Source organism: Herpailurus yagouaroundi, unplaced genomic scaffold (assembly GCF_014898765.1).
Source record: "Herpailurus yagouaroundi ecotype Mexico unplaced genomic scaffold, PumYag 213, whole genome shotgun sequence".
Classification (NCBI taxonomy): domain Eukaryota; kingdom Metazoa; phylum Chordata; class Mammalia; order Carnivora; family Felidae; genus Herpailurus; species Herpailurus yagouaroundi.
Window position 1 is genome coordinate 4,519,173 of NW_024412444.1, and position 14,824 is coordinate 4,533,996.

At 40.6% G+C, this 14,824-nt stretch overlaps 1 protein-coding gene across 4 annotated transcripts in view; it reads left to right on the forward strand.

Moving 5' to 3' along the window:
* ADAMTS9 (ADAM metallopeptidase with thrombospondin type 1 motif 9) overlaps positions 1 to 14,824 on the forward strand; it is a 163,242-nt gene that overhangs the window by 88,332 nt on the left and 60,086 nt on the right. For all 4 annotated transcript variants that reach the window (XM_040454520.1, XM_040454522.1, XM_040454521.1 and 1 more), the window contains 2 exons: positions 1,350 to 1,511; positions 3,609 to 3,785. In XM_040454520.1, the coding sequence (XP_040310454.1) occupies positions 1,350 to 1,511; positions 3,609 to 3,785 (339 nt within the window). The remainder of the gene's footprint in view (positions 1 to 1,349; positions 1,512 to 3,608; positions 3,786 to 14,824) is intronic.

Consider the following 14,824-nt stretch of genomic DNA (forward strand, 5'->3'; position numbering starts at 1 on the left):
GGGCAGAGAAATTGAAATTCGGTCCAACCATAAGCCAAAAAATATATTCAGAGCTTTATTTGGAACAAGCTGACCAGCAAGATGCATTGTTTGCAAGTATTTTGAAATAACCCTGGTTTGAGCTAGGATTCGACAGAAAACACAGATCAGCCATCAGAACCCAGAACAAATGGGGCACTGGGATAGCTCAGTTGGTGAAGCATCTGACTTCAGCTCAGACCAGGATCTCACCATTTGTGAGTCCAAGCCTCTCTTTGCCTCCAGCTCGGAGCCTAGAACCTGCTTTGGATTCTGTGTTTCTGTCTCTCTCTGCCCTTACCCTGCTCACTCTCTCTCTCTCTCAAAAATAAATAAAAATTAAAAAAAATTTTTTAAAAGAACCCAGCACTAACAAAAAAAAATTGTCCAGTGCAGTTGGAAGCTTAATAATTCATGGGAATTGCATTGCTTTGAGGACAAGTTGTTATTTTATAGGCAAACTGATTTTACAACTTAGGGGTCACAGTGAAGGATACTAGCAAACACATCGGTTTTCAAAAGATAAGGACATTATGGAAAGAACAAAACCACTCAAGATGTAGATAAATAAGAGAACTCTGAGAAGCTTGTGTGGGAAATTAGCTGAACTGCAAACATAATTCTGTGACAACCAAGAGAGGGAGCGTTAGAAAGTGCCCCTGAAGAGAGGCTTGTCAATGTGGAATCCAATTAAGGTCCTTGGGGAAGTAAAAAATAAATTAAAAAGCGAATCTTGCTGCTATCAGCCACTAAAGTCAAGGCTATTCTGAAGAGAGAGACGGGAACATTCCCTGCAAGGAAATGATGTCTCAGTGACGTTCCGCTACGCTTTGGGTAACCGAATGAATTAATACGGAAGTTCACTTTCAACAGTGGTGTCTCGTTAAGCATGTACTTTGACCTCTGTGTTGAAGTCAAATGTTGGTTCTAAACGAGCATTTGGATTTTGAAAAGAAAAGAGTTTCTCAATAGGCTATGGTATCTGTTAACACCTCTGTGCTTCTCAGAGCTGCAGAGAGGTTAAAAGAAGACAGTAAATGGAATTGCTTTGGAAGACATTATCACACATGGGGCATCTTTTGAACACTTCGTGAGTGCCGAAAGTGTGCAAGGGAGAGGCCCTTTTTCTCCCCTCCAGGTTTTTATAAGGCATGCCCATTAAACAACCCCACAGAGTGGAAGTTCTCATAACGGCTTTTTGACCACGGTGGGAAACTTGAGAACGGATTCTGTCACATTTGTCTCTGACTTTCCAACCAGCTGCTTTTTGGGTCACTGAGATGTCGATCGAGGTAGGGATTAACCTGTTGACTGATGTCTGATGTGTTCAGTGTTCCAGTACCTGTGCTGGTGGGTCCCAGCGACGTGTTGTGGTATGTCAGGACGAAAATGGATACACTGCAAATGACTGCGTGGAGAGGATAAAACCCGATGAGCAAAGAGCCTGTGAATCTGGCCCTTGTCCTCAATGGGCTTATGGCAACTGGGGAGAGGTGAGAGTGAGCCATCCTTTTGTACCTCCTTTGGAAAGAACACAGAGTAATTTTGCTGACCAAACTGTGCCGTTGTTCGTGATCTATTTTAAGGGAGAAGAATGAATTCTGGTGAGAGCTTCTTGATTTGGGATTAACCACGAGACCTGTCTTAATTCCAGACCATCTTAAAAGTACAGTCATTACCAGTGAGAAACAGCTTAAACACATAGGAGAGGAAAATTAGGACAGAATACAGATAAATGCTAGGCTAGATTGTTTGTTAACCTCTGCTGATTAAAAATGGGACACTTTTAAGGTAATTGGACATATGTGTTAAATTGGTCCATGAAAACGTTACCATCCTTTTCATAGTTTGGGGCTGTTTATAATTTACGCTTGTTCCCATGGCATAATCATTCTGGTGTTCCAAATCCTTGATGAAACCAGAATGAATAGGTGCTGTTATTCCTACCGGAGCTGAGGCGTTCTAATGGTGGACGGGAATAATTAGCTCTATAATCTCAAGTAATAAAATTCTTCAGCTGTTACCTTTTAAGAGTAATGGCCAATGAGGGGCAATAGACTATTTGCACCACACAAAACTGGATTCCATTCCCGGTGCTGACCCTTCCAAGCTTTGTCGCCTGGGAAAATTATATAACTTTACCAAACGTCTGTAGCCTTGCCTATAAGTGGGAATAATCATGGCACCAACTCATGACCTATTGCATGAGATAGTGCACGACCAATACCTAGCATATATAGTCTCCAAAGTTCGCTGCTATTACAATCATCATCATTATCGTCACTACGACTACCCTTTATCATTAGGATGACTACTAGTATCAAATAGGGTTTTGAGCCACTCTTTTGTGGAGGGCTTACATGCTTATTGTTTTGTGTTTGATTGACCAAGAATGCATCCCTCTACTCTTGAATCCTCAGAGATAGCGCATACTTAAAGCTTGTGGAATTGCTCTGTCTTGACTGTCAGCTTTATAAAATAAAACGTGAAGGTTAACGTCTTGCAGACCCCAGTGCCAAGAGGGGGAGAAAGACAAGTGAGAGGGAGGGGCGTGTTAGCCCACGCTCCTGGCGAACCCAAATCACGCGTCCCCAGTTTCACATAACCCAGTAGTAATAGGCAGTCATAGTGGAGCGTTCTGTTAACTTTCGTTGACGGTGCGCCGTTCTGGAGGGCTTTGCCGAAAGGCGGGAAGGGGGAGTCAGGCTTTGAGACTCATGCGTTGTGGGTTTCCCAAAACTCCTCACAGAGTCCTGTCCTGTGGGGCTTGTGATTAAGCTTCTGTAATTGGACCAAAGCCAGGAGAGTACACGCATTCACTGGGATGCTTGCTGTCAGCACAGACCAGGTCATTCCAAATTCTGTGGGAGATCTGGCCTCGACACAGCAGGAAAGCCAGATGTCAGTGTTCCTGGATGTGAGCACAGCAGTGCCGTCCAAGAAGCACGGCTCGTTCCTGCCTCAGAAGTTCGGGTCTCCCCCACCACATTGTTTATTCATCCTGGGGAAAGTCATCATTATCCTGAGATGCGGAGATAGCGTAAAATATCTTAACGTCATAAAGGTCTGGGGAGGTTGGAGTCACATAATAGCCACAAGTTGGTAACAGCTTCTTACAAGCTGCCAGAAAATAAAACTGGCTCAGTCATTATTTCCTTTATTTGGTAGTGGGTGGTTTCGGGATTTTTATTGGTTTGATTTTGGCCTCTGTATACCTCCAAGAAAAGGCTGTAATCTTATCCTAGTCACTTACTGTCGAATTGGCTATGATCAAGTTAATTAACCTCTTTTAAGCTCCGTTGTCCCATTTGTAAAATGGGGCAAATAATTATAGTCTCCTCCTGATGAGACAATGCCCACACCAGCGCGTAGTACAGGGGAAGGGAAGCACTCAAGAGATGATGCCTACCATTAAGTCAGGGAACTCCAGTCTATCGTATATAATAATTTTGGTAACTCAGCTTGGTCCTGCCTAGAGACCAGTGCCGTGATAGAATTTGGTTAAGAAATTGTTCTTAAGGGAAAGAAAGGAAAATTTGTCGCTGGCTGTTCAGACCGAGTGACCACAGCATCATTTTCCCCTCTTGCAGTGCACGAAGCTATGCGGTGGGGGCTTGCGCACAAGACTGGTGGTCTGCCAGCGGCCCAGCGGTGAGCGGTTTCCAGATCTGAGCTGTGAAATCCTTGATAAGCCTCCAGATCGTGAGCAGTGTAACACACACGCTTGTCCGCAAGACGCTGCCTGGAATCACGGCCCTTGGAGTTCGGTACGGCCCTAACTCTTAATGTTCGTTAACCAAACTATTTGACTAACATGCCTGATTCCAAGGTGTTCTGGGTCGCACTCCTCTGCGACAGCCAATGGTCTTGCTCCCAAGGGCATCCCCGGGACTGTGCTATGGTCTGTGATTGTCCTCATACTGACAAACAGGAGAATTAATTTTTTTGTGGTATTGCCGAAGTGACTTTACAGAATACATGTACCTCATATTGGCCTGGGGCCAATGTCAAGAAGTAGCTTCCTTTTTGAGAAAAGCAAGACTGGATAGATAGATAGATAGATAGATAGATAGATAGATAGATTTTTTTTTTTTAAGAAATGAAATACGTTCATGTAGTTATTAAGCTCCAAAGTGATTTAAACAGACAACTCAATAGCAGACATTCTTTCCTTTCCTAAGCTACGAGAGTTTTGACTTTGTGGGGAAGATACCTGCGTATTGAGGCCAAACCAATTTTTTTTTTTTCTTCAATGACTGTAATTTGCCTCTGTATGACTCGGGTACGACTCTCGACGCAATCACCGTAAAGCCTGTGCCCACAAAAAAAGACTGAAATCATTCTGACAACGCAAAAGACCAGCGACAGTGGACTCCATGACTTGTTGCCTTTCAAGGCATCTGAAATGTTCCCTCCCTCTCCCCAAGACACAAAGCCCGTTTGAGGCGCTTTTTTGCATCAGTCTGAGGCTTCCCTTGCTATGGGCTCGCTGACATTGTGAGACAGGTTTTCCACTGTAAAAACTATGCAAACTTCTGGGGCGGCTCTTGGCAAACAGAAGGTCGGCTGGCTACATCAAAACAATTCTTTGGCTGAGTTGTGTCATAATCTTTGGAGCCGTTAGGGCTGTTTCATGTAAATAGAGTAAACGTTTCTGTAAATACATTGATTGCACTGAATCGGAATTTAGTATTATATGAAGTCATATCCAGAAGCCTTTTTGGCTGCATAGGGTTCTGAGGGAAAGTCTTAACCATTCCTGAAACCAGATGAAGAACAGATTAACAGAAGTGAAATGTCTAATACCTGTCGATGCCTCTTAGAATCAGGGTTTTCAGGGTCTGAGATCATGTCTGCAGGTAGAACCTAGCTACATAAGCACTGTACTTAGTATGAAGTAGAAAGCCAGAAAACTTTAGAGTATCATCTCTACTGGAACTATTTAGCTGGGCTGCAAGGCTTTCCTTCAAGAGCTTAAGAAATGCCACTCTGAGTCAGATGTATCTTCACCCGAAGCATTTTGTCTGCAATACTGGCACCCTCCCAAAATGAACATTTTGAAAAAGATCAGAAATGGCTATAGAATGTCAGGAACATCCTCTGGCACTCCCAACTTCCCTAACTCACCTTTGACGTATTATTTTTCATGAAATTTCCCCTCTGGAGCCCATTATATTTTTACCTTGTTCGCTCAGCCAACAGCAACACCACCCCAGAGTTGTGTCTCAAAACCTCTAGCCCTCCAAAAAAGTTCTTTTTCTTTAATTTCGACCAAAAAACAAAAAATCTCCTGACCTTCAGAGGTCAGGAGATATTTAATATATAATATATATAACGTATAGTAATATAATAATATATTATATACTGTATACATAGTATACGTGTATGGGTACACATTATATACAATATATAATATATGTTATATTGGTTTCCACTGCTATTCTCCTTGAATGCTTTCTAAATACACCTCAAATTTTTTTACACAAGATCGCCACCCTCCCCCACAGATATTTTAAGAGTTCAATGCTTAAATTTTAAACTATGATTTGCTACTTTAGCTGAAAATTTTAAGATTTTTATTGTAGTTACTCTTCTCAGGCCTGCACACGATTTTCTGAAACACAGAGAGAAAAAGAAAGAAGAGAGATTTCTAGTGCTGTGTCATTCACAGAAAAGAATACATGGATTTTTAAAATATTTTTGCTGCCTCTATGATTTTAGTGCTTCCTTTATAAAGTGATCGTTGTTCAAGTATATATTTAAATGCCTCTACAATCTAGGAGCTAGGCCAGTTGTGTAAGGCTTCTAGCTGTGATTTAAAAAAAAAAAAAGTGAAATCAAAAGCATTCTATTTAAATAGATACGTTTATAATATATTACTTAAATACATGTGTGTGAGGGCAGTCTTTCAGATTCTTACTGTAGGACTTTGATTTCACTTTTATGTCGATTTTCATGGATGCTTTGGTACAATTTCTAGGCAATTCTAAATTTAAGCATACCTCAGAGAATCGTGTTAACAGCCATAAAACCACTCCCATGGTGCTTCATCATTGTAACTGACAGTGAAATTAACAACAGCAAAGAGTATATTTGAGGTGCTAACATGTTGCTTTCAAGAGAAAGCACCCTCCATTTATTAGAGACCAAGAGTAGCAATTAGTCCTTCAGTAGGATTGCTTTCTCTCCCCAGATTTTCACACACTGGCGGTAGTGTCCAGAATCAGCTGCGGCTGTGTGGAGTAGGCCTTTTCCAAGGTCAAAATGGAGATAGCCTCATTCAACAGTTGTTACTAAGGAACAATATTTAGGAAAGAAAAGCCACATCATGTTAGCGTGGCCTGCCAGTGTCTCTTAAAATGAAGCTTCGGTGAACGTAGGCTTAAGTACCCGTCTTAGACCCTTAGTTCTGGCTCCTGTCATTGGAGATTCGGAATCATGATTTTGAAAAACATCCTCCAAAAGCTCAGCCTTTTCTGTCCTCTTTTAAATGTGTCCTTCCACTCTTACTTGGTAACGTTCTGATTTCTAAATCAGGTTCGCACCCGGCTAATGCCTTCCAGTCTGCTCCTGCCGCTTGTGGGAGCGGGTTGAGGGGTTGAACGCACACGTCCCATGACTAGTGGATAAATTAGAAAGAGAGCTCTATACTGTCACACCACAGCAGAAGGTAGTTTAAAACTCCGCAGCATTCTCCAGTCAGCAGATCCATGGAGAGAATTCAAGTAACAAAGGTTGCAGGTGATGTCAGCTCTCCCAGCTGGTCTTGTCACATTCCTTTCTGCGTTGCCCCGTGTATCTGCTTGCTCATCGTCTTGGACCCTGTGCTTCTCCTTAGGAGAAACTGCTTGTTTGGGTTTTTTCGTGACAAACCTAAAGGTGTTCTCTGAGCCTTGCTTTAGGTGCTCTGGAACAACGCTTGTCGACCCGAATAATGAGAATTTATGAGCTCATGAAGGAACTGTGCTTTTGTTTCTGCCTGGCCAACTTATGAATTTATGTCTACCTCATTTTCATATTAAAGTTTGCAGCTTCCTTAGGTAGGAAGAGAAAATGTCTGACATCAGTATTTTATCACCTCGCTGCATCTATCTCTAGCAAAAATAAAGACTGTAAATATCACTACCAAACTTTCTGAATACGGTTTTATGCAGCCAAGCCTAGTATTGTCTGAATATTTTGAGCAGTACAGATTTCTATGTGTTTATATAATAAAGCATATTTATTTTTTCCATGTTATTTAATTTTATATACAATGTTTAAAAATCAGTGTTTATCAGCAGATTGTAAAGGCAAATAGGCTATGTGAATTAGAAATTCATGTGTATGTTTCTTTGGGTTTTAAAAAGATACATTCTAATTTTGTAAATCCCTTCCAACGTGTCCCATCCCTCTCCCCAATCTGAGCGGCCAACTGGTAAACTCTATGTAATTGGATAGTTTAAAATGTGTATTTTAAAAGGATACTTAAAAAAGAATTCTGAATTGGAAATGATGCCTAGTGATATAAACAAAAATATATGAGGCTTAATATTTTGGGTTTTTTTTTCTTTTCTAATACTGTTGTCCTGATTCATTGAGTCTCAGCTATGAAATATGAATGTTCCATTTATTGAATTTGTAGGTAATGATAAAATATAGCCAGAAGACAAAACAAGCGATTAAAAGAAATGGTCCTGAACATGTAAAAAGAGCTAGGTACAGGAAAACACTAACCTAATGTGCATAAATTTGATCACACTTCATTCTTTGTGTTCAGATAACTATAAAAGACTTGAGCATTTGTCAATTTTGTTATTGGTTCACCTGCAATACATTTCAGAAGGAATTTCTTTCTTATTAAATAAAGAAAATATGATCAAAATAATCTTGGAAGTTTTAAGAGAGCCTGCGGTTTTCAAAAAATTATGCATCATAAAGATGATCCCTGATAACTATTGGTCTCACATCCCCTGAGTCTCCTTTTTACGTGTAATTTAGGATGGTAACTGAGAGTTAAAAGGACCAGAATCAGATGTATGTGAGTTTGGAGTTTCTATAAGGTGCCAAATAAATAAGATAACTTCTCCAAAGCAGATGATGATAGCTAACTTTTCCTGAGTATTTTCTGTGTACCAAGCCAAGTTAAGCAAATATACATCATATTTATCCCCCATGTTACCCCAGGAGGGTGGTGTTTTTATGAATGCATTTGAATACCTGATCATCTACTATAGTGTTAAGACTTCACTAGCAGTGTACTGACTGTACTAATCCTGCCTAGTCCGACAGAAATAGCCCGTATTCAGAATGAGTTTTTTAAACTCCCACTTATATTCAATAAAGGAGATGCCTAAAAGTCAGACTGCATCAACCTCCACGTTATTTAGCTAATAGCAACATCATCCATTTGACTCCAGCAACAGAATAATCCACATTTATTACGATTATTGGTAAATTCCCATAACCAGCACTTGTAAACACTTCAGCTGGTTATGTTTCAGGAATGGCAGAACATCTCTCTTTCATTTTAAAGTTATCACATCAGCCAGATTAGGAGGACAGTATAAAGATTTTAGTCATCAGGAATGTCACATTAAATGCGTATGCATTTTGTATAAAGAAAAAGATTTTTTCACTAATGAGGACACATCTTCAATACACTGCTGGTGCCTTTTAAAAAATAAATAAGAAACACATTATTTGGCTCTATCCATACGAAGTAGTGAAAAATAAGGCTTTTTTAAACAAAACATTGTAACATATGAAATTACAAAATACCCAAATTCAGTGTAGATTAAGACTCAATAACCCACTCATCTCAGATGTGTTCAAAACAAGCAAAACACTGGCCTGCATCTAGCTCGTTGGAGATAAAACTTAACTAGCTTTTTCTCCCTCCATTGTTGACAGCTGATATGTCCTGATAGCTTGACAGATTTCTATTTTTACAGTTTTAAAAAGTCCGAAGATGGGGGAGACAGGGGTAGGAGAGTTATTAGACCATGAGGAGGAGTGTGGGTCCTTTTACTGACTCACGTCAGCGAGTTGTCCTTCTGGAACAGAAAGGAATGAAAACTTTGGAATGTACAGTGGGAGCGAGAGATTGAGTCCACGTCTAATTGTTTAGGAGGGAATCCTGATTAGTAAAGGCAGTTGAGGTAGATTGATTTTACGAAGAGGGAGTAAACAGTTCTAGGTCATTCCTTTCAAAAGGGGAGGGGGAGGTGGGTCACCATTTATTTTTCAGCGAATACTTTTTTATGTGCCTGCTGTGAGCCAGGCACTGTTCTAGGTGCTAAGGATACAGCAGTGAACAAGTCGGAGCTATTCTAGCAGAGAAAGAAAAATGTGTTGTTAAACGAATCAAACCAATTATACGTGTAATTAAAGAACTGACAATTTTTTTTCCTGGCAGCCTCATTACAACCATCAATATAAAAATACAGACTGCTCTTACTGTGTGCGTGTGTGTGTGTGTGTGTGTCTGTGTGTATTGTGTAATTGTACATTAGCACACAGCGGCTAATGATCTTTGGTCATTAAATAAAAATTATCCATCCTACCTTTCCTTTTAAATGTACAATTACACAATCATTTTCAGTGATAAACGCTCCCTGGCTGATGACACGGAACCTTTAAAAACCTCTCATCAGAGAGTGTTCTTCTATTCACCGCAACATTATAACCCAGGCATGAGGTCCGTGGTCTGAGAGCCAGGATAGGCAGAGATCCTGGCCTTCCATCTCTCTCTCTCTGTCAGGGTCCTCAGCCTCCACCCAAACGTGGGAAGCCCTGGCCGAGGTCCATTTTCCCCTTTGTTATTTGATGATCACCAATAAAAACATCTAGAACGTGGGGATTGCCACACCACCACCTTTGCTTCGTTTCCTCTGAAGTGGGATCCTTTTCATGGATTGTTTTAAAGACCACAACCGCCCCTTCCAAGAATGTAGAAAGTGGAACATTGGCAGCCAAGAAGAGAGTGTACAGGAAGTAGTATGGAAGATAATTAATACAGGCCCAACGGACAAAACCATCATTCTTACCAGATCTGCATCCCCTTTCCCCTCTTAGAAAGCGCGTATGTCTTGGCCAGTGCGGTCCAATAACTCTCTACAGTGAGGGAAATGTTCTCTCTGTTTGCTTTCCAGCATGGAATCTGCTAGCTGCTTGTGGCTTATATGGAGCACTTGAAATGTGCGACAGGGATACTGCACTTTAAATTGTATTTCGTTTTAATTACTCTAAATCTAAACAGCCACCTGCTGCTGGTGGCTACCATAGTGGACAGGGCAACCTCAGGCAACGTCTTTAGCAATTAATCCGCAACTAGCCGAGAAATCCGTAAAGTTACAAAAGCAAGTTGGAGAGAAAAACCCTGTGTCGGCTCGTAAAGGGTCCCTGTGTAGGATGCCCTTGCATCCAAATGAGTACCATTCTCTTGCCTTTCTTCTGTTTTGTGCCTTTGTTTTGGAACACTTCAGTGGGTGTTCCCTGACAGCTGGGCATTAGAAAAAACAGGACAGTGGGAAGAGAGGCTTATCAGAACCAGCTGTCTTGAGGGTAGTAACTCCAGAGCCTCAGTGTAAAAGCAGCTGTGAAAACAACTCTCCTCTTGTGCGTCTTAGAGTTCAAGTTCATCGTGGCAGTAAGTTCAGTTAGGGAAAAAGAGTGTTTATGTGTTCAGTGGGCCGAAAGGGCAAAGCTTGATTGATGCTTTTTAGGAGAAGACAAAAATGGAAAACACCAGGTAGTCACCTTGTAGAAGCTTGAATTCCAAGCGATCATGCCCTCTTTGAAGGAAGTCTCCGGAAGGCAGCTTTTCATATTCACTGAGCCCTGTAGGTAAAGGTTGAGCAGATTAGCTTTAAGGGGCTGTGTTTGAAAGATACTTCTGAAGAATCAGAGCTGAGGCAATGTCTTCTCCACCACTGTGGCTCTCATCATTTAACTTGGCAAAACTTAGCCTCCCCAGTGATAAGAAAACCCTTATGGATTCATTCACATTCGTACACCATACTGACACACACCCCCGCCTTGAAATTAAAATGTGTGCAACAGCGTTGGCTGCAGATTGAACGATGATGTCATCAATTCTCTCTCCCAGTGGCCAGATAGCTGTTTGTTTGTTTTTTCCTTTAGAGTGACATCTGAATTAAACTATAAACCACTCAGGTGAAATCTTTTTAAGAAGCACTTATTAACTTAAGCTCGCAGCTTGGCGGCATACGTGGGAAATGGGAAATAAGTAAAATAGTTCTCAGGATCTCAGAAAGTGGATGAACTGATAGCTTCAGGTATCCACAAAAGAGCTGTTTCTCCCTTCACTTCATTTTGTGCCATGTATTTCTTGCCATAATTATAGGAAGGGCTTTGATTTTTTTTTTATGATAACAATCACTTGTATTTTGGAGTCTTTACTTTTTGCTAGGAGTTCTACAAAGCAATTCACCCATACAGTCTAATTTAATCCTCTCTACTTGATGAAGTTAGCATCATGTTGGGTCTAGGTCGCACTGTTGAGAAGGGGCTGAGTCAGGACTTGACCCTGGGGCGTTCTGCCTTTCAAGCCCCAGGTTTTAACCAAGATATAATTCCCTCATCTTACTCTCTTTAGTTGGTGAAGTGGTAAAATGCAACCTCTGTGGAAAGAGGAAGTTTAAGATTTTCTGTTCCCCCAAATTGTAACGATTTGACACATTCTGGAATTCCTCAGCCATTAACAAATTTTGCTCAGAGTTCTGAAGGGAGGAATATGAGAAAATTGTTCCTCTTAAAATTAAACCAAGTAAAAAGTAAAATTTGGGTTTAGAAGATTTCGAGGAAAAAAAGCATCCTCATTTATTTATTAAACATGCATTGGGTGATATTTCTGACATTTTAATATGCAAAGAGCAATGAAATAACTTGGGGTAGTCAATCTAAGTGTTTTCTGTGTTCAGTGGATGTATAGGTAACAGGACAATAGATCAGGTTTTGTTAAAGCCAGTTGGGGGATTTGCAGATGCGTGTGGTGATGTGGTTTGTTGTCGAATGTAATCTGCTGCTTCCCTACAAGGGAATTATGAAAAAATGATGAAATTAAAATGTATTAAAAAGTGATTTCACACTAACAGCTCTCTGGTTGAAATAAAACACATCAAATGCACTGAGATACCTTCCCAACTGGTTCTTGGGCTAAATCTAAGCTCTTCCTTGAGCAACGCTGAGTTTCCTCTATTCCCATTGGTAGGACAGTCATCAACTCTGAGTTCTGGCCTTACATTCTGTTCCTTTCTTCACCCTCCCCCCCCCCCCCCCATCGTCCCAACCACTGTATTCCTCTGTCCACGTGGCTGCTGGATGATAAGACTTGGTTATGGTTTGGGAGCTGTGTGGGATGAAGAGAGGGAAGACGTAGCAGAAAAAAAAAACAGTGGGCTCGTTTGCTTCTTCTTAGCTAAGACAAAGGAACACATACAGTCACCACATTTCAAGTGAAAAACCTTTTAACCAAATCATTTATTTACTTTCCCCGAACTTTAATTTCCTTTGGGCTGAACAGGCCTGCCATTGAAGCTTGTTGCCTTACTCCAAGTAGGCATACCATAAGCAATTTTGAAATGGATGAATGAATGAATGAGCCCGCTACTCAGGAGCTGAAATCCTTATGGCATTGGCCTAGAAATATGAAAATTAAGAGCTAATCTGTATGAGGGAATAATTAAAAAGAAACACATAGGATTGGATGTTGGTGGTGTATCAACAGTGATTTCCTGACTTGGGGAGTTGTATGGCATTTATGTAGGAGAGTGTCCTTGCATTGATGGGACATTATGTGTATAAGCAATATATACGTATATATATATATACATATATATATATATACACACACACATATATGTGTGTATATATATATATACACATACATACATATATACACATATATGTGTATATATACACACATACATATACATACATATATATACATACATATATACACATGTGTATGTATATATATGTATGTGTGTGTATGTATATATATATATATATATATATATACGCCATTATTAAATAGAGGGGGGTGTTGTAATAGTTCGCAGTTGGAAAACCTAGATAAGGGGGATAAGGGAGGTCTTCATGATGGTCTTGCAATCTTTAAGTTTGATGTATTTCAAAATAAGCTATTGTTAAAATTACTTAAACATAAATAGGTTCAGAGTGTGTATTTTACTTCACAAGGAAGTGAAGGGTAGGTCTCTGGATTTATTCCAGGACTTATAAGAATTCTGACATATATTAGAAAGCTATTTTTATTCTCAGATTTCCACTAGCACATCATAACAAAAGTGAGTTCTGTAGCCAGGGCTCAGTAAAAAATCTTTCTCAGTTTTTCACTGGTTTATGTCCCATGACTTTCTCTTCCCCTTGTCTCTATCTCCCTTCTTCCCTTGGCCCCCTCGTACCCATGCAACTAAAATGAAAGGCCCCTGGGAATGGTGTGGTTTTTATTCCTCTTTTTCACAGGGAAACCCAGACTTTCATAGCAAGTCGTACCAGTAAATTCCAGTAAAATACTTGGTTGTATGCAGATTCACCTTTTTTTTTTTTTAGATCTACTACTCCCCAGTAAAGCCCAGATTCCATTGAAAACTAAGGATTGTGGTTCTTTTGTTTGTTTGTTTTTTTCCTCTAAAAACGCGTGTTTATTTTCCTTGCACTTAATAAAAAGCCCTCACCCAACCAACTCACCTATTTCTGCATTACAATGTGCCCTTTCTTGTTGAAATCATTATTTCCTTCTCATTGGTTGTCTTTTTAATCATATGTGAAATATCCAGGAACTCTTAGCGGTGGCAGGCCAGGGACATGATGTCAGGGAGGAAGTGCTGTCCCAAAGAGCGTGTTTGTTCATTGTAGTCATTGCTGTGTGTGGGAATTGGTTTCACGTGGTCCATATCACGTTCTCTGGAGACCAGGACTTCCCAACTCTTTTAGCCTAAGACCTTGATCTTGGATTGATGTTCAGCAGGCCCTTTACCACTTCCTTCCATGAAAAAGCTCTCTGTGCCCCACCATGGCTATTAAATCAGTTACAATCAATTCCGTTTTGAGAGTTTGTTGAAGGACTTTCTGAAAACCTTAGGATAAGTCAGTGGTTTTCAACTGGGGGTGATTTTTACCCCCTGGGGACATTGGGCAATGTCTGGGGACTGTCTCAAATGGGTTGGGGGTGCTACTTGTATCTAATAAATGGAAGCCAGGGATGTTGATAAGCATCCTACGAGGCACAGCATAGCCCCCAACAGCAAAGAATTATCTCACCCAAGATGTTGACATAGTACCAAGGTTGTGAAACCCTAAAGAGACATCTGGTGAGGAGAGGGGAGGACTCCTCAGCAAAAGTCAAACTCGAGGTCACAGATGCAAGCCCCAAGGAATGTCACTGGCTAGCTATCAGAAAACAGTTCTCTCCAGAGAGTTGAATTTTCCATTATATATTATGTGGGATTGCGGGAAGCCATCAAGGTCCGTCAAAAACTTTCAAGGATGAGCTGAAAATATGAGGCCTCAACGTTGTCTTACCAGACTGGATTTGCAAACCAATGAGTAGAGTCCCTCCTTCTTTTTTTGAAGTCGGGAGGGAGAATTGTTATAAATGTCTACAAAGGTGTCCAACGTAACGCGTAGACAATTCTGCATGGCGATTCTGGCAGGAGTGACCAACTTTGGAAACAAAGGCACACGCGAGGATGGGCATTTCTTTTTTTTTTTTTTTTCAAACGTTTATTTATTTTTGGGACAGAGAGAGACAGAGCATGAACGGGGGTGGGGCAGAGAGAGA